Below are 26,791 nucleotides of genomic sequence, written 5' to 3'. Positions count from 1 at the left end.
ATGTAATTTTTTAGCTTTTCATCTGTTCAAAGTGGAAGGCTGAAATGTTGGCCGAGTTTAGAATGAGGTGGGCTGTTTTGTGTCTAATTTAGAAAAGCAACTTGAAGTTCTTATGAAATCCTTATTCTTTTTTAGATCAGCTCCAACACAGGGCCAGTTGAGGCTCTCCTTATTCATATTCTCTTTCAGTAGATTAAATGAGTGGGTCCCACTGAGTAACCAGAAGATCGGGCTCCCCAGTCTTTTGGATGATCCAAAGACGACTGTGTGGTCTCAATACTCGAGGACCTGTCAGGGGACACAAGCAGTCGCCCATATGCGGGGGCACAGTGTCGCCATGATAAATGCCAGAGGAGGGAACGTGTGGAGGAAAGAGGGAGTAAAAGCAGGAGCGGCAGGTGGGGGCGGGGAGGGTGTGTGGAGGAACAGGAAGCTGTCGCGGTCGGAGGGAGGTTGAAATAGCTCCCGGGGGTCAGGGAGAAGGGGGATCCCCTCACCCATGGGATGTCGGTGAGACGTTCCATGAGTGCTGGCCCAGGGCTCCCAGGGTGAGAAAGGAGGGGTGGGGCCACCAGGGCCCCAAAGCCCTGGTCTTCAGGCATTATATCAGCCGGGCATTCGGGACTAGCGAAGGCTGATCACCCAGCCACGCTTCAGGAAGATGGGTCAGGGAACGTTCAGAGAAGGGATGGGTGGGCCCAGAGACTGTCGTCTGCATCCCAGTGGGGCGGGACGAGTTCCCGGGCTGGGTGTGGGCCACGGGAAAGAGGGGTGTTGGGGCCAAGTGTCCCCCTCGAGGGGGAGAAGAAGGGCACGCTCACTCGTCTTCCTGAAGGGGGGATAGAGCACGTGTCCGTCTCAGTGGGAGTGAGACACTCCCTGCCGCTTCCGGCTCAAGTTTCTTTATACGTTCATGGACATGATTCAACGTACACACGTCTGCCCTGACGACTGATGAAGTCAGAACTGCTTCTGCATTTGTCCGCCGACTGCCCGCCACGGGTGCTGAGGGACCCAAAGGGAGGGCGCCCCGCTGCCAGACGGGTGGCCATGGCTCCTGCCTCCGTCCTCACAGCTGCGGGGCCTCTGTCAAGTTACTTAACTTCTCTGGGCCTCGCTCTGCTCCGCTAAGTTTGCTGCACGCGTCGGTCAGGGGAGGCCAGCCGCGGTGACAGACAAGGGTGTCCTGATCTAGCGTGGGCGTCGTGGGGGGGTCTGCCCACAAGCTGCTGCGTGGACCAGGAGCCCCACCACCCCCTGGAGCTGTCGTGACACCAGGCCTGGGAACGCGGCCGTCACTTTCCCCGAGTTCTGTTGGCCAGAGTCCTTTCACGTGGCCGCGCCCACTACGGAGTTGTGTCCCGGGTGGTGACGTCTGCCACAGGTGGAACTACCCCCGAGGGATGAGGAAGAGGGGCATTCGAGACAAAGGAAACTTCAGGAATGTTAGACACCAGTATCTGGGCAGGAAAGCAGAAACCACTCTACTATTTCTGGCCAAGTGGGGCCTAAGGCAGTGACGGACGACAAAGAGGTCAAAGGACCGGAAGCCTGGGCGGGGGGGTGGGGGGTGGATTGTGGTATTACAGGCCAGAGGCTGCCGCCCCCCTGGGCTAGAAGAGGAAGAGGAAGGGAGCGAACCAGAGATCAGGAAACCGCTCTCTAACCTGGGACTGGAGGACAAACGGGAAACGGGGCATTTCTGGAGGCATCTCACCCCAAGGCTGCCTCCGAATCTGCTAGAATCTCAGCCACTGTGCGGAGCAGGAACCACGGCCACGGCGGGAGGCGCACCGGACACAGCCGGGACTGCCCTCTTCCTGCCTTCTGCCCGGGCCCACCTCCCCGGGAGCAGCCGGCGGGTAACTTGGAAGATGTGCCGAAGGATGGGCACGAGGTTGAATGCAGCCACGTGAACATCCAGCTGACGGGCCAAGGAGGGATTCACGTCCCAGGACCGCGGATTGACCTGAGCGGCCGGGACGTAGGCAGCCTGGGCTGTGCGGGAGAGCGGGCCTGCTCGTCCGCTGGACCGGACTACGAAGGGCAGGATGAGGTAGGGACGCTGTCGTAAGGCCAGGTGGCTAGCAGGGAAAGACCTAGGCAGCCCTGCGTTCTAGAAAGATCACTCTGGCCACAGTGGGGAGGATGATTACAGGAGACTGGGTGGGCGGCACAGAGGTCAGCGGGCCAAGTGAGAGGACGTGGTGAGCTTTCCTGGCAGTGGAGGGAGGACTGGGGAGGAAGTGACAGGTGTGAGGGAGACTTAGGAAGAGAAGTGAGTCTTAGCGGCCCGGAGGGAGAGGCCGTGTGAGGAGATCGGATGCCCCTGCGGAAGTTGGGAAGACAACCTAGGTGGCTGGGTAGCCTGCGGCTAAGGGCTGTGGTCTAGCGAGGGCTGCACCTTGTCCCGTGGTGCCCCAGACTGAGCTGTGTGACCCCGGGCCCGTGGCTCGCCTTCTCCGGGCTTCAGTCATCTATCAAATGGGATGGCAACGGGGACCAAATAGTATATGTGGAATACCTGGCGTACATAAGCGTAAAAAGTGGTCGCAAAAAGATGATACAGATTTGAGACTCTTTCCTGATTGCACTGTTAATGCAACACTCGTTTTAGAAGTCTCAGAAAATCCGGAAGAGCGTAAAGGAAAAGACAACAGCAAAGCAGCTGTAATGATAAATGGTGACCTGGTAGTGTGACTTTTCCACCCATCGTGGTCTCAGCTGGTCGTCCTCACCCTCACTCACCCTTCTGGCCTGTTCCTCTCAACCGCTCGGTCTTTGCTGGCAATGGCAGTTTCCCCGCCCTGCTTCGCGCCCCTGGTCCGGCTCTGGACCACAGGGCAGGAGGCGCTGAGCCGGCGACAGGGGGCTGGCCAGCCATGGGTTGTCTAGGCACCAGGAGCCTCCTTCGGTCGCCCGAGCAATGGGAGGGGCGTTCTCCCCCACCCAGAGGGAGCTGGGACCGCTGTGACACGCTCTGTCAGCCCGGGGGGTCCGACTGTCGGAATAGGAAAGCCCCCCGACGTGGGTAGGTGGACGTGAGCGGACAAATAACGTCTGCTCTTTCAAAAATACAAAATTTAAAAATAGGGTAGAATACAGACAAGGAAAAAAAAAATAGCATCCATTATTCACTCAACATTTATTAAGCACCTGTGAAGTACATTAGTTTAGAGCCTCAGATGAGTCTGGAGGGTCTCGTTTATGCTGTGGAAGTAAATTAATGAATTAACCCCCAAATCGCAGTGGCGCAGCACATCGAAGTTTTGTTTCTCCGTTTTGTTTCTTACTCATCCTACGTCTACAGCACGTGTAGCATCTCTTCTGGACGCTTCTCTCCCAAGCGGTGATTTGGGGATCTGGCCAGCTTCCAGCCTGTGGCTGCCTTGTCTCAGCGGGGGGCGTCTGCGGAACCACAGGATCACACGGGCTTTGGCGGGCTTCAGCCCCAGGTGACACCCTCCTGCCTGCGGCCTGGGGCTGGTCCACTGCCCGGCTCGGGCACAGGGGCCGGACAGATCGGGGAGCACCTGGGAGTTAAGCGAGCCATACCGTGGACTGGCTTATCGGGGATTAAAGGAACAAAATGTTCGAGCCTGGAGGAGGCTGGTGTGAAAGGAAACCTGCTAACTGGAGCCAAATTAGGATCTGTAAGGAGCAGCGTGTTTGGTTTTGGAGAGCCCGCTAAGAATAAATCACAAGATGGAAGCGTCTTCATTCATGCCTTCATTCATCTGAACAATCATGAAGCAGGGAGTTTCTGAAACTTCCTGCGTTGTAGGCCTTGTGCTAGCTTCTGGGGTTCCAGAGATGAGGCAGCCCTCACTCTCAGGCGGCTCACAGCTCAGCAGGGAGGGCAGACAAGGAACGCGACGGTGGCGGTGGCGGGGCGGTGGGAGCCGCGTGCGTGTTCAGGGGAGGGATCCCAGGAGACGCGAGGACACCTGAGCTGAGTCTTAACAAACAGTCATTAGCCAGGGGTGGGGAAGGGCATGCCGGTGAGCAGAGGCCCGGGGCCCGGGGGAGGGGCAGGTCTGAGACGGGAGAGGAAGGGCCCTGCCTGTCTCGGCAGAGCCTGTCCAGCACGGGGACCACCGAGAGGCCTGCCCAGGACCCACTGTGGGACATGCGCGCCGTGCTGAGTACATTCTCTAGCCTCGTTTCGCCAGACAGAATTCATCTATTTTGGATCTAAAACAGACTTTGCTGAACAACCATGAAAAAAACACACCGTAAAAATTCACAGAAGACTAAAGCAGGAAAGCAAGTCTCAGGATGAACAGTAGAGATGATTAGTTGTATAAAGCCAGCCGACCAAGTGGACTTGATGGAAAGCTTTGGGGATCACTGGTGCCCCATTTTTGCACATTTCATAATTTCGTAGAAAGTTATATATTGGTATTCCGGCATCAAAAGAAGAGACGGTGCCAAGATGCCTGTGCCAAAGGTACCAGCTCCCTGGGAGCAGCCCGGGCTCTCAGGTTCCCAAGAAGCTGGGTCCTCGGCATCGGCTCAGCCACGGCAGCCTCCTGGCTGGAACCTGGGAGCATCGGGCTGTGGGACACCCGGACACGGAGGGCCCCAAGGTGGGAAAGGACTTGAAGGGGTCCAATGAGCAAGGTCTGTAGAGATTAGGAAGGAGGAGACTGAATGGGACACAATGGCAGGGAAGGAGTTTTGGAAGCGCTTGGAGATGACTGGCCACATAGGCTCCTAGCTCAGCATGAAGAACTATTTATGATTCAGGTTGTCTGGCACTCCAGCGGGCAGTCTTTGAAGGGGTGCATTTCCCATCCCTGGCGTGGTTTTACCCAAGGCCAGACCACTACTTGCTGGGGGGCACAGAGGAGGGGTCGTGGCCCCAGATGGCTCCAGAACCCGTGATTCCACCAGGACTTGCTGAATGCCGTGGCCATCAGACCACCCTCACAGGCGACACCGGAGAGGATTCCGTGTGTCCCAGGCTGCCTGGCCTGAGTCATCAGTGGGGCTTACCCCAGACCCCCTGACTCTGGGGTCGGTGTTAGGGGGTAGACCTGTCACTGACGCAAGAGTCGAGCACCTAAACTGAGCACGAAGGACTAAGACTTTCCAGCAAAGCAATCAGTGCAAAGCTATTCGAATCATGAGTGCGACTGAACTGCTGTGTGTACAATAAATGGGCAGGGTAATCTGATCATATCATAAATTAGTGGCCATTGCCACATGCAAATGCAGGCTTTTATGGGTCCTCTGTTTATGTGCACATTTTTCCTAGCACATCTGCTGCCGAACCGTTTTAAAATTCAACCTTTATAGGCAAGTTGATTTTTTAAAATGTTACACAAAGGATTATATAATGAAGGGCGAGGTTATGTAAGCTGAATTAACTCTCTTATTATTCACGTTCACAACAATATTTTAGTCGCAATTGTGCAATCTGGTCTTCCGTTCCCCTGCGATGAGAATAGAATGTTTATGATCTTTATTAATGAAGTAATTAAGAAGCGTCTTTTCATTCAGTTCAAGTGTCACGATTCAGAGTTTGTTGTCAGTAGTCTCTTGTGCACAACACGCCAGGATGGCAGCGCTTCCTGGGGAACACGCGTCCCCTGCCTTCGTTAGCTCAACAGACAAGTATTGATAATGAAGCTTTGGGAGGCCTGTTGCCGGGCGCTGGGAGTCTGTTTGTAAGATAAAGACGGCGTGGTTGCTCCTCGAGAAACTTGCCGTCTGGCAGGGGAGGAAGGCAAGTGCTACAGATGCAGAGGCAAAAAGAAGGACGTGGTTGAGCCTGTGGGAGTCAAGCAGCCACAGGACACCGGCGTGTGCTCCCTGGGTGCCAGGCCCTGGTCTAAGCGTTTACCCACCGACCCTCACCAGACCCCAGAGGAATCCAGGGGCGGGTGGAAACACAGCACTTGCGACTTAGGAGGAGAGAGGGGTCGCTTGTCAGTGGGTGGTCTCCGCACCATTCTTTCCGGAGCCCTCCTGCAGGAGTGGGGAGCCCTTGGGGGCTTTATTCAAGGGGGGTCTTGACCAGAGTTGCATTATTCTATCACTCTGCTGGCCCAAGGCTGGTCGGGCCTGATGCAGTTCAGGGAGAGACGCGCGGCCCTGGGATCACCCTAGGGGCTCAAGGAGTGGCACCCCTCCCTAGGTCCATCGATGGAAAACTCCACTGCCCTTTCTGCAGCCGGAATCTTACCCCCAGTAGCAGGAAGAGCTGTTTGCTAGAGGCCTTGTGCCGCCTGAGCGTCACTACCCTACAAGAATCACAGGACGAGCCTTGGCAAGGAGATACCCCACCGGCCCCCTTTGGTGGGTGTGGCACTTTGTTTTGTTTTAGAAACAAAATCCACTGAATGCAGGTAGAATGGTATCTGCGGGGGGCGGGGGGGGGGTTGCAGGTACGAAGGTTGTACTAATAACAGACACCTGGAAAGGCCTCAGAGGCTTTCATGAATCTAGTCGGAGGGGCGGTCCGGGTGCCGATCTGAGACGTTAGGTCTGGGAAGGCCTTTGGTGGCTCCCAGATGAGGGCACAGAGCTCCAGAACGGCTGAGCGCCTTGCCAGGGTCTCCGGGCCTGGGAGCTTGTGTTTGACTTGGAGTTCTCTGCCCTGGGCCACCTCACGATCACTGGGGGGGGGGGGGGGGGGAAAGCTCCTTTCTTTGTAAGATAGTACATGACAAAAGTAGGTCTGGGTGCTGATAAGGCAGGTAGAGTCAGACACCAGGGAAGGAAGCTACAAGCGTGTAGGGCACAGAAGCAAGAGTGGGGAGGGGGAGAGGCCTCCGGTTCTGTGGATGCCTCGGGGGAACAGCCCCCTTGGCCTTGGGGAAGGGTGGACAGCATTCCCACGCCTGGAACGCGCTGCAGGATTTAGCACAGGGGCATGGAGTGTTTGCCTGAACTTCCCACCCCTCACCCCCCACCCACCACCCCACCCCTCGAGGACAAGAGAGTCAGGTAAATAAATACATCTCCTTCATTGCTGCTCAACTGAAGCCGGTGGAAAGGTCTCCGTGTGTCAGAGGCGAGTGAGCGTGGGGTTCGGCAGATTTTTCCTCGTCTTGTCAGCTAACGAGCAGAGGGAAGCTCGGCCTCACAAAGGAAAGCCGTCCGCCCTTATGCTCAGACAAACGTCCAAACAGCCTGCCAGAGGATTATGCCCACAACGCTGTTTAAATATAGGCTTGGTTCTTGTAACTCTTGAGTTCGTCTGGGAAAAACTCACATCTGCAAATGGCATTTTTATCGGTTAGATGAGGACCAAGATCTTTTGGTAAAAATAAATGCTTTCTTTTTCCTTTAAAGAAAATTGGCAATTTGCCTTAAAATTTTTATTGAAGTAATTCTATTCTATTTGAATAATGCTGGGAGATAAAAACCCTCCATTACGCCTTTTTTAATGAATTATAATTCAGAAACATCTCACTAATAGAAAATGACATAAAAGGTACGTAGCATAATTCTTATCTTGTTTTCCTTACTGGTCTCGCTCGTTGGTCGTATGTAATTGGCATCTCTTCAAAGAGAAAATGGGGAATTTGAATCAAATGGCCTTCATTTATTTGAGTTTTAAGATTGAGTATGTTTTTTGAAGGACTTTCTTCTAAACCTTAACATAGTCCTTACATGTAGGTGCTCAATAAAAAAAAAAAAAAAATTGCACATTTACTAAAAACCACACTGCTGAATGAATGGAAAGCTTGATTTTCATTTTCTGTGGCCACGGACATCTTTCTCACAGCATGACAACTGCATGAATTCGGACGCCCTCTCGGGGTGGCCAAGCTCACCTCACGTGAGGTGTGATCGTTCTGTTGATAAGAGGTTTCCTAGTTTGATGTGCCTGTGAATCACCCAGGGATCTTGTTAAATGCAGATTCAGGTCAGGTCTGGGTGACCCCAGAGACTCTGCATTTCCGGCTCCCCCCGTTGAGCGGTGCTGCCCATCTGCAGGGTGCACCGCGTGGCGAGGAACCAGACGAGCCCCCACCTTGCCCCCAAACAGTGCAGGTATTGTCAGAACACTGAGCACCCACACACCGTGGTGGCTACTGACGAGGGTCCTGTTTGTTTCTGAAGCTATGACACCGACGGAAGAGGACACATAACTTACCAAGAATTTTTACAGAAATTGGGGATTAACTACTCGGCAGACATTCATCGGCCCTATGCCGAGGACTACTTCAACTTCATGGGCCATTTCACGAAGCCACAGCAGGCGCACGAGGAGGCCCGACAGCCACAGCAGAGCCCAGACAGGGCCGCGCCGGCCAGGTGAGTGCGTAAGTATCGCGGGACCGTGAGCTGGCCACCTGTTCGACGCGTACCCTTGCAGCCAAAGTGGGTTTGAAGTGGTACCTCCCAGTGCTGGCAAAGTCGTCATGAAATGCTCCTCGCTGCTGTAGGTTCTCGAAATGGGTGCGAGGTCGCAGAGTTATAAAGGAGTTAAAGAGCTGTGAGCCGTCTTCAGTCACGGCCTCACATCATTCCTGTTTTGTAGGTCACCTTTGAGAACTTTTCAGGTGTTTACTAACCTACACACCCGGGACCCACCCCTCGCCCAACCAGATGGCAAGTTCCAGAAGGACATACCCGTCTTCGTGTAGTGCAGAACACTGCCTGACTCCTCGTAGACACCCCATGAACCTCTGTTGGTGAATGGATGAATGAATGAATGGATGAATGAATGGATGGATGGATGGATGAATGGATTCATGAATGAATGGATGGATGAATGAATGAATGGATGCATGGATGAATGAATGAATGGATGGATGAATGAATGGATGCATGGATGAATGAATGAATGAGTGAATGAACAAGACATATTCCTTAGCTCAGTACTTCCACTTGGGGAACTTTATCCCAGAGAAATAATGTAGTAGAAGCCAACCGTTTAGTGGTTGGAAGATAGGATTTCTAGCGTGTCTTCAACAACAACTAAAAGGGACACCTGCCAGTCACAGTGAGCGTGCTGCCTTATAAAGTATGGCCCCAGGAATATGAAAAACTACATGCCTGTTCAGTTAGCATCGGGAAGACTGGAAAATGTTTGTGATCAAAGGGTGATTGGAAATGACATTTTAACCAGTAAGTGTATCATGACTGGAACCACGTCAAACGTGGGTGCCTGTTCACAAGGACCAGAAGATGATGTGCGAGGGGTAGTGGGTTGTATTTGGATGATGGGACTGTATATTACTATCTTCAAAGTTTAAAACCAGTTACTAATGTACTACTTAAAAAAAATTATAACACAGGATGGGGTGCCTGGGTGGCTCAGTCACTTAAGTGTCCAATGTTGGCTCCAGTCCTGATCTCGCGGTCCGTGAGTTCGAGCCCCGCGTCGGGCTCTATGCTGACGGCTTGGAGCCTGGAGCCTGCTTCGGATTCTGTGTCCCCCTCTCTCTCTCTGCCCCTCCTCTGCCCGCTCGCACTCTGTCTCTCTTTCCCTCAAAAATAAATAAACATTAAAAAGATTTTTTAAATTTATAACAGGAGAAAATTTTGCTGCATTCGATGTAACTATCAAGCCATGGGACAGATGTCCCTGATCAGTCCCAGGCCCTGGTGGTCTCCGTCAGCACCCACCAAGGCTGGGACTCTAGCTCCATGCTGTTCTCATCTGTGTTTCTGTCTGTTGCCTGTCACTTCAGCTCTCTGTCACCACCACCACCTCAAATGGCACCGGAATGAGCGAATGGGTTGTTGCTGAAGAATCCCCAAAGGAAATAAGAACCCCCAAGGACACGGGGAAGAAACGTGATGGCTAAATGGGGTTTACGAGAAAAGCAGTTCAAACACACCTCCGAATGAGGTCCCAAGTTCACTGAGTTATGAAGCCTGAAGCAAGAGAATCGAATTTGTGAGATTTGAAGTAAAACTATGCTCAAGATTGGTATAAATCAAATATGCCATAAAACTAATGAGAAAGTGGAATTTATCTTTACCAGACAGGGCTGGCCTCATTACCCACTCGTGTCTTCCCTCCTGCCACTTGTGAGTAATGAGGCTCCAAGAGAAATCTCACATCCTCGGCGGGCTCACGCCGCATTCTTCCTCTTCTTGAGTTTCCGTTTATTGTGCAAACGTGGATCGCAGCGGAAAGAACTGGGAGCCACCAAACAGTGTCTCTCAGATCCCTGAGCTCAGTTAACTGATTCACACTCACCCTGCCCTCTCTGCCACCAGCACACTTTCTGACCAAAGAAGGCAAGCCTGATTTCATGAAAATGCATGACCGACTTCTGTTTCCTCAAAGACGTCAGGTTATAAAATTGTCGAGTAACTTTGCCCTTCAGAATGGCCCGCTTTCAAATTTGGGGACAGTGAGTCTTCCTGGTGTTTCCAGGATCTTCTAGCTCCTCGGATGAGAAATGAGGAGACAGGTCTGTTACAGTGACCGAAATTTTGATTTGCCTCTTAAATCTGAGAGAACTTGTTTGGCGTGCCAGAAATACATCTTAAAAAATTATGAAAAATCCTTTTTCAAACTCATGCTTGTTTTCCACGTCTTGCTCTATTTTGCCCAAGGCTGAGTTGAAGATTTGAATCAGAGCAGAAAGAGTGAACCAGCCACGGAAGCCGTGGCCTGTTCGAAAATTGGATCGGGAGGTGTGTGAACAAAACCAGCAGAGCCAGGCCCGGCAAGGTGGTGTCGGGGAGGGCTCTGTGGCCATCCCACTGGCCATGACTGTGCCCTCTTCAGACTCTGACTCGTTGTCCGGACCAGGAGCCAGCCACGGGCCCGGAGCAGTGGCAGCCTGTCCCAGAGTGTCGGCCCACACTCGTTCAGTTCAGCGGTATGGTGTGATCTGTGCCCGAAACCCTCATTTACTCTGTGCGCATATTTACTCTGCAAGGGAAGTAATTACTGCCTAGAAACCAGTCCAAGAAGTGCTGAATGCCTCAATTTTCTAAAAATATGTATCTCAAAAAATGTTTTGATTTTTTTATACCTTCATTTGCTTTCATTTTGAAGGATTAAGTGGAATATAATAGTTGTGATGACGAGTAATCATTCTGTAATGCGGGACTGAATTCAGCACACACCTGTAAGAGAATCCAGAATGTTGCCGCTGTTGGTATACATTTGCCGAACGGTTAACGCAGCTCATTTGTATCCGTGGCTCAAACGAGCTCAGTCCTCAGTTGGCCAGCTCCAAACTGGAGACCAGGGAGGGAAGGGGGCAGATGATGACCCACGTAGCTTCCAAGTCAGTGCCACTGTCCCCATCTGACCTGCACGCTCCCGCTCAGCTTCCCCCCGACTCTCCTGTCTGGGTGGATTCTTTTTTCTAGGCATGCTCAAGGAACTGCTGTCTCCACAAATACATATCTGGGGTGGTAGACAATTACCGGCAAAGATTCCGGGTTTGGAATTTATAGCACAGTCTCTTCCCTGAATAAGAACCCCACAGCCCAGCCCGAGCCCGAGCCTGCCAGACGAGCATGTCGCTCTTCTTAGAGACCTGGGTGAGCCGAGGTCATGGAATTTACAATCAGTTCACCAAGGCCAGGTGCAAGATTGTTCATGCTGAAAGGTTTCTACACTTGTTTTAGTCCCTTAACAATATTTGTATTTTTCCCCCCATCGGGGAAGAATTTTCTTGACAGATGGAGTCATACATTCTTGAACGTGTTCTCTAAGGAGAACAGCCCTCCCGCAGGGGCTGTGGCCAGGCGCCGCCTCTGTCCCTGCGAGAGGCAGGCCTGGATGGGCCCACTTTACAGACGGCACTCTTGTCCCTCGTCTGTAAAGTGAGGAGATAGTTACCCACCTCCCTTGCAGGGTTGTTGAGAAGAGTCAGTGGGAGAACGTACATGAAGCCCACACAGCTCCAGCTTTGCCCATCGACGCCCACAAATGGTGGCTGTGTTTCCTTCTTTCTTTCTCTCTCTCTTTCTTTCTTTCTTTCTCTCTCTTTCTTTCTCTTTCTTTCTTTCCTTTTTCTTTCTTTCTCTCTCTTTCCTTCTTTTTCTTTCTTTCTCTTTCTTTCTTTCTTTCTTTCTTCCCTTCTGTCTGTCTTTCTTTCTTTCTTTCTCTCTCTTTCTTTCTCTTTCTTTCTTTCCTTCTTTCTTTTTCTTTCTCTCTCTTTCTCTTTCTTTCTTTCCTTCTTTCTCTTTCTTTCTTTCTTTTTTTCTTCCCTCCCTTCCTTCCTCCTTCCTTTCTTTCTTTCTTTCTTTCTTTCTTTCTTTCTTTCTTTCTTTCTTCCTTTCTTTCTTTCTGAAGTTTATTCTCAGAGAGAAAGAGCCAGCAGGGGAGGGGGCAGAGAGAGAGGGAGACCAAGAATCCCAAGCAGGCTTCATGCTGTCAGCGCAGAGCCCGACGCAGGGCTCGAACTCACCAACTGCAAGATCATGACCTGAGCCGAAATCAAGAGTCAGATACTTGGGGCGCCTGGGTGGCTCAGTCAGTTAAGCGTCCAACTTCGGCTCAGGTCAGGATCTCGCGGTCGGTGAGTTTGAGCCCCGCGTCGGGCTCTGTGCTGACAGCTCGGAGCCGGGAGCCTGCTTCGGATTCTGTGTCTCCCTCTCTCTCTGCCCCTCCCTCGCTCATGCTCTGTCTTTCTCTCTGTCAAAAATACATTTAAAAAAAAGAGTCAGACTCTTAACTGACTGAGCCACCCAGGCGCCCCTGGTGGCTGTGTTTCTTAACAACACAGTACCTAATAAAACTAATAAAATGCCAAATGCCTAGGGGTCTCTGCCCCTGAACCCAGGAGAGCTCTCTAGGGGTGGGGGGTGACACCCATATCTGTTCGAGTGCCTCTCTCCCCGAGAGGCGTACCTGCACCTCCCCATGGGAATTGCAGCCTGCTCCCAGGCGGGGTCCTCAGTCCTGCTCCGCAGTCTCCACTGACCCCCTGCGCAGTGTTCCCGATGTCTTCTGTCTCAAGCCGGCCTCGCCCCACTGGGATGAAAGTTCTTCTGGGGATGCCTGTTTGAGCCCCTAGACGCGTCCCGATGCCCAGAGCCGTAGCTGGCATGTAAGAGGTGCTCCCCCAGTTTTCACCGAGCGCATCGAGGAGCATCGCTCTCTGTAGTTTTTAATTCCTTGTTCTATTTTTAAAGTAACAAATTCTAGTAAAAAAAAAAAAAACAAGGCTGTAATTTCTATAATATAGTTCTGCTAAAGATAATAATAATAATATGATAACGGTACAAACTCACTATTTTTTCCAGAACACCTTTTAATGCAAAAGTTACACCAAGGCTGCAAGACGCCTTCAAGATCAGTTCCTCGACGACCCAGCAAATCATCACATTAGAACAATCACCAACCCTTGCTTTAAAGAAATGATCTGTTTTCCTGGTTTGGGGACGCCTCAAACGTATTCTCTTTCAGGGACAAGCTTAAAGACCACTATCAAGATATCAGCAAAGCACTCACCAAAGTCGATCCATCCCCAAGTGGCTACATACCCGTAAGCAAGATGCAGGAAGCGTTGCGGGGATGCGGCTGTTACCTGAAGGAAGAGGACCTGACCGATCTTCTGAACAGGTTTTCTTCCACTGGGTTCACTGTGCCTCTCACATAGACGGGACGGGAAAACGGGCCGGCGCATTGCTTTCGCTTCTCCCTCCCTGCCCGTTCCGACAGCCTTTCGCCACCGAGGTGACGCCCAGGCATCCCCGTGGCTCCGTTGTAAGCGGCTTGAGTCAACCCCCAGCGCAAGGAGAATGCAACCTCCGAATTTCCCCGTGCCCGGAGTCAACAAGTCTGACAGCTTCACTGATCCTTTCTGGTCCTTGAGTCGAATGTCTAAGTGACAAGCTTCTATAGCTGCTTCCCGGTTTTTAACTTTTAGACGGTGTCTGTCTGTTGACTCCGTACCCGGAAGCTGTGGGTTTAACCGGCACCCACCGCCTCACCCACTCCGCCCCCCGCCTCTCTGTGGAACCCACACACACTTCCCTCCACGGGCCACCGTGCCGCTGCATCACGGTTTCGGGTAGATCAGTATTCGGGGTTTGCAACATCGTGACTTGTTTCACGGATCGCTTTTCCCCTCCTGCGTAGCATTTTGTTTTCCCCGGAATTAATAATTATCTTTTCTTTCTTTCCTGTTTGCTTCGTTTCCTGCGTACTTACGATCAGTAATTAAACCCCCAACTCACCTCCGGTTGTAAAGTCTTTTTCTACAGTGTTCACACTCATCTTCCTGGATGGCCTTTGTCATGTCCTTTAATTCTGAGAAAGTTTCTTGATGATTTCATTGACTTCCTCTCCCGTTCTTTGGGAAACTCCTATTTTTATTGGACATTCAACCACGTAGGATGTTTCCTTATATACATCTTTAAGTTTATTTATTTTCTTTGAGAGAAAGAGTGAGCAGGGAGGGGCAGAGAGAGAGAATCCCAAGCAGCCTCCACGCTGTCAGCACAGAGCCCAACGCGGGGCTCGATCCCAGGAAGCGCGAGATCATGACCTGAGCCGAAGTTGGACGCTCAACCAACTGAGCCACCCAGGCGCCCCCTCCCCCTTTTGTTACAGTTTATGTTTCATTATATTTTAAAGTCTTTTCCATCTTCCATCTTTTCCTTCCTGCTTCCCCGTCCGGAAGATTTCTTCAATTTCACTCTCAACCCTTTCTTTTGGGACTTTTGTTTCTGCCATCACACTTAACCATATTTCTAATGACCAGAACTTGTCTTTGTTCCCAGGGTGTTCCTCTTTTGGAGCATCACGTTCTCGTGTCCTGGATGTGTGATCTCATTTCTCTGACGGTGTTAACGATGGATTTTTTTTTTAAAGTTTTCTTTGCCTGAGGAGTCTCTCCTCCGTGTTGCTTTTTTCTACTAGTTTCCTTGTTCAAAAGCCTCCACATTAAGAGTGAGGTCCTAAGAAGCAGGTTAGAAGTTCCGTGCAGAGGGGTAGAACTTACTGACTTTGCTTTGAACTTTCAGTGTGGACTACTGTGGCAGGGAAGTCTGGCATGCGGTTTCTTTGGAGGACCCCCAGTGTCAGGATCTTTAAAATTTGGAGAGGGGGGCAGTGCTGGTCAGATTTCCCAGAGACTGGCGTTGACACGTAACATATAGGGATGCCCCGTTACATTTGAATTCTGGAGAAACAATAATATTTTCAGTTTAAGGATGAGCCATGCAATATTTGGGATACATTTATGTTAAAATTATTTTGTTTGTCTGAAATTCCAATTTAACTGGGTGCCCTCCTAGATTATCGTTGGTCTGTTTTTCTAAATCTGGCAGCCCAACCAGAGAAGATTCTCTGGTCCCCTGCTGCCGGCAGTCTGGGAGCTGATTGGGAGAAGAAGCCTGGAAGTTTCAGCAGTTGTTGTGATAGGCTGAATAACGCCCCCCAAAGATACCCCGATCCTAATTCCTAGAACCTGTGAATGTGACGTGAGACGGAAAATGAGTCCTTGCAGGTGTGATTAGGGGTCTTGAGGTGGGGAGATGATCCTGGATCATCCGGGTGGGCCTCAGATCACCAGTGTCCTTATGAAAGTGAGTCAGGGAGAGGCGTCACCCAGACATGAGCACAGGGGGAGAACTTCGCCCAGAGGTGAGCACAGGGGGAGAAATCGGCATAGCGTGGCCACCAGCCAAGGATCTCCAGCAGCCACCAGAGGCTGGAGGTGCAGAACAGATTCTCCCATAGCCTCTGGAGGGAACACGGCCCTGCCGACACCTTGATCTTGGTCCAATAAAACCGATTTCTGACTTCTGGTGTCCAGAACCATAAGAAAAGAAATGTGTGATGCTTTGAGCCACCCGCTACTCTCTGGTGTTTTGTTGCAGAGCCATAGAAAACTATTTAGTACAATCAGGATGTAAACTTCCGCTTAATCCCTCTTTGCATTAAGAACCCTCCCTATCTTGCACTAGGGACGCACGCTTTTCAGTTGAGAAACACTGACTCCAGGGAGCACGAATTCTAGAGCCCCCCCTTGCGAGTGCTGGGGGAGGGGCACAGGTACCCAGACGCTTGGAATTTGGGGAGGGACATGGGGCCCAAGTGCTCCCTGCACACACTTTTAACCAGTCCTTCTGGTTTCCTTTTCCTTTTTATGTGACGTAATTGTTTTCTTTTTTTCCTTCTCTTTATTTTGTTCATCACGGTAAGTATCCCCCATCCCCCCTCCAGCTCCCCTCTGGTAACCAGCATTGTGTTCTCCATAGTTCAGAGTTTGTTTCTTGGTTTGTTTTGTCTTTTTTTTTTTTCCCTCTGCTCGTTTGTCTTGTTTCCTAAATTCCACTTATGAGTGAAATCATACGGCATTTGTCTTTCTCTCTCTGCCTCCTGTCACTTAGCATTGTGGTCTCTAGTTCCATCCATGTCTTTGCCAGTGGCGAGATTTCATTCTCTGTGACGGCTGAGTAATATTCCATTGTGCGCACGCACCACCTGTCCTTTATCCATTCGCCTGTTGACGGGCACTTGGGCTGCTGCCATAATTTGGCTCTTGTCGATAACGCTGCTATGAACATCCGTGTGCATGGATCCCACCGAATGCGTGTCTTTGTACCTTGGGGGTAAATACCCAGTGCGGCTACCGTATGGTGGGCTGGGTCTATTGGTAACTTTTTGAGGAAGCTCCATGCTAGTTTCCACAGTGGCGGCACCAACGTGCGCTCCCACCAACAGTGCCCGAGGGTTCCCTTTTCTCCGTGTCCTCGCTGACACCTGTGGTTTCCTGTGTTACTGATTTTAGCCGTGCTGACGGGTGTGAGGTGACATCCCATGGTGGTTTTGATTTGCGTTTCCCTGAGGATGAGGGATGGGGAGCATCTGGTCCTTCTGTTTTTAACCCCACGTTGATGCCTACCTCTAGCTGGAGAGGGGCCCCCGTGAGTCTCTTGCCCGCACACAGTCCATTCACGGCCCCGACCGGTTTTCCGTGGTGTCTTTTAAGTGTTCCTTCTGGCTTCCGGCTCCAAAGGCTTTCAGTCTAGGAAAGCAGATCTTAGCTGTAATTCTCTGTATTTGCCCGGATCCCTCCAGATTTGGGGGAGACGTTTTGCCCTGTGACCTCAGTTCTCTTGGGGGACAAAGGAAAGCTGTTGGCTTTCAGTCTGTTGGGCTTTTTTCTTACTGTCAGGACAGAGCGACACCTCCCGTTTCTGCGCGTGCCAGCCTCCCCTCCTCTTTCTACCACTGTCCCTCTCTGATTCTTCCATGTCCCGTCTTTTGTCAGGTGCGGTCTTAATTTGGGGAAAAGGAAGTTCAACTTAACCTTCTATCCTGCAGCCACAACCAGGCCTTCTGTGCTTGGTTCACAGGTTGATTCTAAAACTCAAAAACCGTTGACCAGCATTTCACAATTATGATTATGTGTTCAGTGCCCACAGCATGAACGAAAACTAGCTTTGCTCCCGACGGCACCATCCCTGAGCCTCTGTGTCCACCTTGTTGTAGGCAAACCTGGGTACCCATGCGTCTTTTCTAGGTCACATGGGGGAAGGTGGTTCTTTGTGTAAGCTGTTTCCAGGAACGTGATGAGCTGTTTTCTAGGAACCCGGGGCTCAGTTAAAATTGAACATTGTCACCCTTCCGCTTTCCCCAACACTCCACCCCACTTACAGCTCTCCCAGGTGTTCCTTGGTACCCTCCACTCTGGAGCCGGGCCCCCACATTGTCCTGTCCCAGGTCTGTCCCTACCATTCCCCAGCAAGGTTGGATCCCATTCCCGTTTCCTGTATCACATACCCTTTTATTTATTTATTTATTTATTTATTTATTTATTTATTTGTTTATTTATTTAAAATGTTTCCTTATTTTTGAGAGAGAGACAGACAGACAGGGCTTGAGAAGGGGAGGGGCAGAGAGAGAGGGAGACACAGAATCCGAAGCAGGCTCCAGGCTCTGAGCTGTCAGCATACAGCCCAACGTGAGGCTCAAACTCACGAATCACGAGATCATGACCCGAGCTGAAGTCAGACGCTTAACCCACTGAGCCACCCAGGCGCCCCCCCCCCTTTTTATTTCTTGATTTCCATCCTTGTTTTGTTGGAGTACTTCCTGAAGTAACTTTCTAAGAAAGGGCAGACAAGAAATAAATTTTCTGAGTTCTTTGTCTGAAAAAAGTTATTTAATCTCCTTCACACAGATTGCTGGCCTGTCTGAGCATAGAATCCTAAGGAGAAAATAATTTTTTCTTAAAATGTTGAAACCATTACTCAATTGTGTTTGAGCTTAGAGAAGTTCAATGCAGTGTGTGTGTGTGTGTGTGTGTGTGTGTGTGTGCGTGTGTAACGGAAGAAGAATCATTTCATCCTCAAATATGCCTATACGTTCTCTTCTTCCTTAAACAGGATCTCCTCTCACTAAATGTATTTCCAGCTGAACAAGAATTCATATGCATTCAATGAATAAATCATAGAAAACGGCACCAGATAAATAATTAACTAAATGATTGTAAGAGAATCTTGTTAAAATATAGTTAGGCTTGGTACTTTTATAAATAACAACAAAAAGACTGTGGAATTTCTGTAGTCCACCTTTCAATGGGGGTGATCAACTTTTTTTTTACAAATGGAAACCTTAATAAGGATCCATCGCTCAATTGCTTGTTTCTTCTCAAAGACCTCTTGATGATAAACATCTCTGTTATTTGTAATTATATGTAGATTATTCATTTCTAGATCCAAAATAGACTTTTCTAAATAATACTGCGATTAGCATATGCATTTGATTTTATTACTAAATTTTAATACCAAGTTGGCAATTTATCCTGCTGATGAAATAGAGTTGATTAGCCTTTTCCCCCATGTCTCCATCATAGGAGCCAGCGACACGGGGCCTGTGGAAGGCCGCTCTGCAGCTGTGGGTTGGAAAAGCACAGCTCTTGGCTCATTTTCTTTAGAAGCAGATATCTGAGTCACTAGAAACTTCTCTCTCTGGCTTACCAACATTCCACACTGTTCTTCTCTGACGTGGACTCCATCCCACGGAAAGAAAGCTTAGGTGTTAAAGTGCCAGTATTCCCCAGAGAATTAAAGTGACCAAAAAATGTGAACTTTGAATGCAATTAAACTTTATTTTGCATCAGTTTACATCTTTAAATAGGATCTATGTTCTCATGAAACTTTGGGATTTTCTGTCGCCGTATTTTCTTCTCGAATGTAAAGGTATTTTCTTCTGTGTCAGAGTGGAGGGCAGGGAGGAGTCTCCACATGGCTGTCCTCATTGAGACATGCGCTCAGAATTTCTATCTGAGAAAATACTAAGCTGTGTAGGTTTTGTGAAACTGTCCTCTGAATGCTTTCAGCTTGACCACTCAGTTCCGACCAGTCTTGAAAAAGAACTTGACATACATTTTACTCAGTTCCTCTTGCCCTTTCCACTGCCTTTGTTTGACATGTTTCTCTTTTTTTCCACCTCCCCCAACCGTTTCTCAGTCCAGCCCTCATGAGCCGAGGTCTCGATGACCACAGCCCTGAGCCCGCACACCCTCCAGTCTTATTTCCTGACCGCCCCTGATGCCACTGTCGGGTGTATCTTCCCATAACACTGCCCTGCCCCCCCTCGTCTCTGCGGAGGCATCTTTGTTTGCCCCAGTCAGTGCATCAGGTTCCTAAGCTGGGCCTCCTTTTCCCTTCTTCTGCTGTCCAAAGCTGTGAGCCCCGCGGTCCAGGCTTTAAGTCTGTGGCCCCCGCAGCCCTCACCTCGCTCATATTGCAGTATCGGTGTGTGCCCGTCTGCTCTCATAGCTAACTGACAGGTGAGCACCTGCGGGCCAGAGCACAGCGTCCTAACGTTATTCCTGTTCTGCACACTGTTCTGTGCTCAGCAGCTCTTTGTTGAATGAATAAGCGGTGGGGTTGCTTTTTGTAATTAATATATTCCTTTCTTTCTTTGGGGACAAGTTGGGGAATCAGCTGGCACGATAACTCCTTCAATTACCTTGACTTCTTGAAGGCGGTGGAGAACAGCAAGCCAACAAGACCTCCGCCAAAAGAAAAAGAGGGCGTGCCCCTCAGTTTTGCGACACTAGACCCGGCGGAGGTTGTGAAGAGTATCCAGGAAGTGGTCGACTCCTCCAATGCGGCTTTGTCAACGGTATGACAGAGCGAAACGCAGTTTTACTTTAGAAACCGAGGTCCCGGTGCTCATGTGAATTCACGAAGAGCTGCTGTCAGCCCTCCCCTCCTCCCGGCCCCCCGCCCCTCTCTTCACTCTCGTGGGGTGTCAGAACTCAGATGGGTCAGGCAAGATCAGCTTGTGCCTTTGAGCGCATGTGTACCCGTGTTTGCTCTGCAAGGAGCTGCCAGGATTGTGCCCAGTGTGTGCTCTCTGGGGTAGGAGTGCTCAGTGTTTAGCAGGTGCTGTGTCTGCAAGGGCAAGGGGCTCTGGACAGAGAGGGCAGAGCACAGAGGTCCCGAGGGGAGAGCAGGCCCAGTGTGTCCCGTGAGCACCGGGCCCATAGCACCAGGTGGCCTTGGAGAGGTTGCCCGGGGCCCGGCTGTGGCACAAAGACTCATCGGGAAGGACACCGGGAGCCAGGCGACGTGCAAGGTGCCCCCCCAAGTACAGTGACAGATACTTGACCGCTGACATCTGTATGACACTGCAGAGCATGTAGGGATGATGCTGTGGCCCGTGCTGGAGTCCTTGGAAAACAGTGCTGTGGCCGTGCCCGTGGTGGGGTGGCGGTCCCCGAGACTGGTCCATACCTCCATTTCCCCTACAGCAGCAGCAAGAAGAGAAAATGCTGTGTGCAGAGGGCAGGCCTCGCGGTTTAATGAGATCAAAGGTTCAAAGCAGCCGGGGCCATGCTGGAGACAATCAGAACAAGACTGTCCTTCAGACACTGTCAAAAACCTAGGACCATGCTCACTAAATCCCCCGAGTGAATAATCCCCTAGGGTATGGCGGCAAGGTGGGCTCTGGGGTCCAAGCATAAGGGACTAGAGAGAAGGAGAAAGGCAAGTGCCACGCAGCCAGCCTGTGAAAGTTCTAGAATGTCAGCCAACTTGACCTTTGTGCTGGTGAGCAGACATTTTTCACATCTAGGAGTTCTCTGTGAGGATTTAAGATTTTTATGTCTTTATTTTAATGATTCTGCAAAGATAAAAATTAGTCTGAACACGTGGGTCATCTGGAAAGCACACAGGCCATCTTCTACGCACCTTCCAGTGCCCGTGTGTGAGATGGCGCTGGGCCCAGCGGTCACCCCATGAGCATTGCGAACACGGATGTCCACCGGGATGAGGGTCATAGAGACGATGAAGGGGCCCAGGCAGTGGCCGCAGCAGGCTGGAGACCCAGCCCTGTTGAAAGGACAGCTTCTCCTCAGTCTCAGCCGACTGTTGCTGAGCTGAAAACTGGCCCCACTTTGCTAGAGCTTTCCATTTTCCATGAGACGCTCTGAAACCTCCTGGTTTCTAAATGTCAGGACATATTTCAGGTTTTTAAAGCACTCTCCAGACCAAACAAGTCCATTTGCAGGATGGTTTTGCCTCTTTCTGACGTAAAGTGGCACTATTAACATCCATCAGGATGTTTCTCAAACTGAGGTTCGTGGAACCTCTAGGGGGAACCATGATTCTCACCTCTGAGAAACACTCCTTAGGCAGTGATGTTTTAAGCAAGAGAGTGAGGTCGGGCCAAGAGAGCGGCAGATGGAAGGGAGAGAGGGCATCTGGGGCAGCGAGGCACAGAAGGAATGGCGAGGTCTGAGGACAGCCATCAGCGAGGATACCGGGCACGTTTGTGCGTCTTTGCATATCACTGGAGATGTGTCTCAGATGCATCTTGTTTCTGAAACGACATCACGATGACTTATATTTCTATAGAGTTTATAGATTGCCCAGCACACTGCCTTCTGTCTTTTGGTTAATGTTTATTTATTTTTGAGAGGTAGAGACAGAGACAGGGTGCAAGCAGGGGGTGGGGCAGAGAGAGAGGAGACACAGAATCCGAAGCAGGTTCCAGGCTCCGAGCTGTCAGCACAGAGCCCGACCTGGAGCTCGAACTCACGAACCGCGAGATCATGACCTGAGCCGAAGTCGGACGCTTAACGGACTGAGCCACCCAGGCGCCCTCAGCGCACTGCCTTCTAACGTCCTCGTAACACAGATGCTCAGCTGACTGGGCTCATTTTTATGGTCATCCTCCACATTTGTTGAGATCAACTATGTGTCCAGTACACGTACAGCTGTTTTCGGGCCATAGTAAAACAACAGTGTGAGTTGCAAAGTCCATCTTTTCCTACCACAGAAGCTAAGGTCATGGAGGTTAAGATCTCATGGTAGGAAAGCAGAGGTGGAATTCAAAGTCCACTTCTGAGCAGAGGTGGGGCGGAGGGGGGTGTCCCGGGTTTTTCCACCACCCACGGCTTTGTCCCGTTACCACACGCTAAATAAAAACTTGACGCTCGACGGTATTTTAAGGTTAATTTGGTTGCACACATATCACCACCCCCATGGACGGATGGGATGGGCTTAATTAGCCCTGAATGAGAATTAACCAGCAGGGAATGTGGTTTGGGGTCTGCACGCACATTCAATTCTCACTTTAAAAAAAAAAAAAAAAAAAATCCTAACCCACCACTTGATACAGATTTCCTAGTGCAATAAAAATGAATGATTTTGTTCCGACAGATGGAAAAAAAATGTGCTTTCTTTTTATAGCACGTTTTTGCACTTTTTCAGTTTGACTGGAGTACGGCTGGGCTGGCCCTGGCCGCCCCCCACCCCCGCCCCTCCAACACCGGCTCGTGGCCACGGGGATCCACCCATGAGCCGAGGCCACACAGGCACTGGCCCTGGGTCGAGGAAAGGGCAGCAGCCTCCCAGTAGAAGCCTCAGGGTGGGAGTGGGGATGGGGCGGTCCCTTAACTGCCCCTCCCGGCCACTTCTCAATCAGGCTGCACCTTGGGACCCCCGCCCCACCCCTACTGTGGCAGGATTTCATCTGAACCCCCTGTGACAGTCACTTTGGGCATGTTTCCCCCCCCCCAGAGCCTCTCTCCTCCTCTGCCAAACAGGCCTCCTTGGAGCTCGGGTGGCTTCAAAGCCCTATGGGAAAGGGGCCAGGGCTCCTCGCTCCCCTGCCTCTCCATAGCCACACGGTGGGAGGCCAGTGAAGCGACCCTTCCCTGCAGCACAGAAGCTCTTACACCAGGCCCATGCTTCCTTTACCTGTCTCAGTGTTTTAGTCATGGTGCCTTTGATCAGTAAGGTAGGATTTATGGAGGACTCAAATACACTTGACTTCGCTCACAGTCAGAAAAGTAATACATAAAAAAAATATTTTTTAAATATTCACTGGATGGTAACATCTGCCTTCTCTCTCTCTCTCTCTCTCTCTCTCTCTCTCTCTCTCTCTCTCTCTTTGTAGGCATTTTCTGCATTGGATAAAGAGGACACTGGGTTTGTAAAGGCTTCAGATTTTGGACAAGTTCTTAAGGATTTCTGTCACAAACTCACAGATAACCAGTATCATTATTTTTTGAGAAAACTGAAAATTCATCTAAGCCCCCATATAAATTGGAAATATTTTCTCCAGAACTTCAACTCTTTCTCCGAAGAGGTAAGGAGGTTGGCATTACCTGAGCACCTCTCTTTGAAACCGGGTTAAAAGTAGTTTTTGCCAAATGGGTAATTGATTAAAATCACATCAGGTAAAAGGGCGATCGCCTCATGTAATTAGCTAACTCCGAATGAAAATTTGGTATAAATTCTACATAGAGTGTTAAAAGGTAAGTGTGTATACTTTATTGAAAACCTTTTTATTTTGTTTTGTTTTGGTTTTCTTTTGTTTTGTTTTCAAAGAACCTTGGGAGCTTGCTTTTGTCTGGTTGCTTCAGAATTCTCCGGAATCTTAGATCCCTGAAGATGACCTGGTGTCCACAGAAGTGAGGCCCACAGTGTGTCGGGCCCGGAGGCGGAAGTGAGGGAACCGGGTCTCACTTGGGAGATGTTTGTTGAGGACACCCTATGTGCCGGTCCCTGGGGCGTGTATCAGCCAAATCTGGGCTGGAGATGAGCGTGGAGAGGGTGGGCTTTAACAGAGACATGATCAGCAGGAGGAGAGATTGCTGGGAAAGTCAGGGAGGGCTCCCGGGAGGAGGGTGTGTGACTGACTGCAGGGCTCTCGCTCCTCCCCCCCAGACTGCATTTCTGGCCGCACCAGGTATTTACCCTGAGGCTGTTTCTTGATCTCTAACCGGAAATGGACCCGAATCGTTAGCAACAATCACAGTCCGGTTTCAGCCAACACGGATTTCTCTGATCGCCGTTCCGTGCGGTCAAATCACAGGGGGCCTGTCCTGCCGTATATTGAACTGTCCCTCTGCAGCTGGATACCTACGTCATTTCCAATGGCATATGCTCTTATGTGTGACGAACACCTACGTTCACAAATCCTTGATCACTGATCCAGGACGGATCCTTGGACATTCACATACTCGAGCAGACAGCGTGAACATTTTTAAGGTCTGAGGTTCTTTGTGATGCTAACAACAGCAAACGCTACACAGTGCCTTCCGAGGGCCACTCTTCCTGGTCCTTTACGTACATGAACCCGCCCAGTCCTTTAATACCAATACTTGGCATGTGCTATTAATGTCCCTTTTTATAGATGGGGACCCTAGGGCACAGAGACATTAATTTGCGCACAGCCCCCCTGATGGCAGGTGGCAGAGCCGGTCTGTGAGCAAGAGGTCTCTCCCAGCTCCAGGCCCCTCGATGCTGTGCCGTGTCTCCCGTGTGGGCTGTGACTTCTTTCCTCGTTGCCGTTTAGACGGACATCCCTAAACAATGGATGCTGCCGGGTTGCACGTTTTCAAACTGCATGCCGGTGGTACTCCATCGAATACTGTGTTCTGCGCTTACTTTTTTTTTGTTTGCTCTCACGCGTTCAGGACTTAGCCGTGTTATCCCTTTGGTCTTAGTGCTTTCCCTTATTAGGCTGCCATAAAATGAATCCATCAAGCGAATACATTCTGTTAAATGGACGCACCCTGTTCGGTTATGAGCCTCCCGCTAATGACCGTGTAGGCCGTTTACAGTTCTCTCCATTACAAGCAGAGCACCAGCCAGCCTCCTGCGTCGGTCCCCTCGTGACACTCGGAGTTACCCTGCGTGGGATGGGAGGGCACGTGCATGGGCAGCATCCCAGGGGCCGCCGCTGTGGCTGCACTGATCAGTGCACGCTCCCACCAGCCTTGGGTGAGAGCTGCGAACGCTCCAGGTCTCCAGGAGTCCTGGGTATTGGCAGATGTTTTCATTCCTGCCCATCTGAATATCAGTAAGCCTGCGCGTTTTCTTGTGTTATGAGCCATTCAGGTTTCATTATCTGAGAAGGGTTCCTGTCCTTTGCTGGTACGTGAGCAGCAAATACCTCCTCCTGGCCTGTGACTCGTCTTCTGTCTCTGTTTATGGTGATGCTCACTATTTTTAACGAGTGCACTTTTTTCCCCTGACTTTAGATATTCACTGTGGGAATCCTGGCAGATCCAGGAAAGTGCGAAAAAGAAAACGGGGCTCGAAACCCCATGCTGATGCCGTGTTGGCGAGAGCAACCCCCGCCGTGTGCTGGGCCGTTCTCCCCACACGGTCTCACCAGGCTCTTACCGCAGTGAAGCTCTCCGGGAGTCAGACTCCCGCCAGGTCAACTAGCAGAGGAGACCAGGCAGGTTCAGCTCTGGAGCAGACATTCTCTCGATGTGCCACACTGCCTTGGAGATCTTTCCCCCTGCCCTCTTCTTAATGCATCTTTTCCCTAGTCCTTTTATTGTGACAAAACACTCTTACCGTAAAACTTACCATCTTAATCGTTGTTACGTGCACAGTTGCGTGGTATTAAGAGCCGTACACACGGCTGTGCAACCATCACCACCACCCCCTCCAGAACTCTTTTCATCTTGCAAAACCGAAACTAGACACTAATTAACCCCCCCAACCCCTTCGCCCCAGCCCTTGGTGACCACCGCTCCGCTTTGCGTCGCTGTGATCTTGACCGCTCGTGGAAGTGGAACCGTACGGCCTTTATCTTTCTGCGGCTAGCTTATTTCGGCTCAGCATAGTGTCCTCGAGGTTCGTGCATGTTGTAGCCTGTGTCCGAATGTCCTTCCTTTTTCAGTCTAAATAATAGTCCACCGTAGGGATACGCCAGGTTTTGCTTATCTGTTCATCTATCGGTGGTTGCTTCCACGTCTTAGCGGTTACGAATAATGCTGCCGTGAGCACAGTGTGCAGATATGCTCCCTTGTTTTACAGAATGGAGGTGACACTGGCTATGTGATCGTGGATCTTGCTTCTTTTCTCCTTCAGGTTAAACTGCACCACGTCGCTGGAAGGTTTTCCAAACATGGGCCAAAACGCCTTTGTAGCACTCCATCTCCTCCCCGCTTTTTAAGCGTCTCGATTTTTTTTCCAGCTTTTGCCGTTGTAAGTTACTCCGCCATGAACACTTCATATGTAAATCTGTATCTGCATTTTGGATTCTTTCCTAGAGAAAAGAATCCAAAGAAATAAATAACTGAAGTCAAAAGATAGGAATATTTTTATTGGTCTCGAGAGCAGCCCCGTGCTTTTTGAAGTAACTTTTTCTATTGGGTGGAATCACATGAAATCGCCGTTTTTAGAGCCAGAAGTGACCGAATGCTGACAATTTGATGTGGCCTAAGCTAATATCTGTAGAAGTCATTTATGCCCACTTTACACGATCTGGAATATTCTGGTAATTTTGAAGGAGAGAATTAAAGTTATCCCTAGGGACAACCACTGTTAACATTTTGGTGTATTTACTTCCAATCCTGTTTTCTGTGCGAGTATCCTTTGGGGGTATGTGTAGGACAGCGCGCATACGCTGCTGATT

At 50.4% G+C, this 26,791-nt stretch overlaps 1 protein-coding gene across 9 annotated transcripts in view; it reads left to right on the top strand.

Annotated features, from left to right (window-relative positions):
* The window catches only part of EFCAB6 (EF-hand calcium binding domain 6), a 244,502-nt gene that overhangs the window by 179,232 nt on the left and 38,479 nt on the right, over positions 1–26,791 (top strand). For all 9 annotated transcript variants that reach the window (XM_049626480.1, XM_049626482.1, XM_049626481.1 and 6 more), the window contains 4 exons: positions 8,077–8,271; positions 13,346–13,501; positions 19,834–20,026; positions 23,309–23,500. In XM_049626480.1, coding sequence (XP_049482437.1) covers positions 8,077–8,271; positions 13,346–13,501; positions 19,834–20,026; positions 23,309–23,500 — 736 coding nt within the window. The remainder of the gene's footprint in view (positions 1–8,076; positions 8,272–13,345; positions 13,502–19,833; positions 20,027–23,308; positions 23,501–26,791) is intronic.

The sequence above is a fragment of the Panthera uncia genome, chromosome B4, assembly GCF_023721935.1.
Source record: "Panthera uncia isolate 11264 chromosome B4, Puncia_PCG_1.0, whole genome shotgun sequence".
Lineage (NCBI taxonomy): Eukaryota > Metazoa > Chordata > Mammalia > Carnivora > Felidae > Panthera > Panthera uncia.
This window is presented reverse-complemented; position numbering and strand designations above follow the sequence as displayed.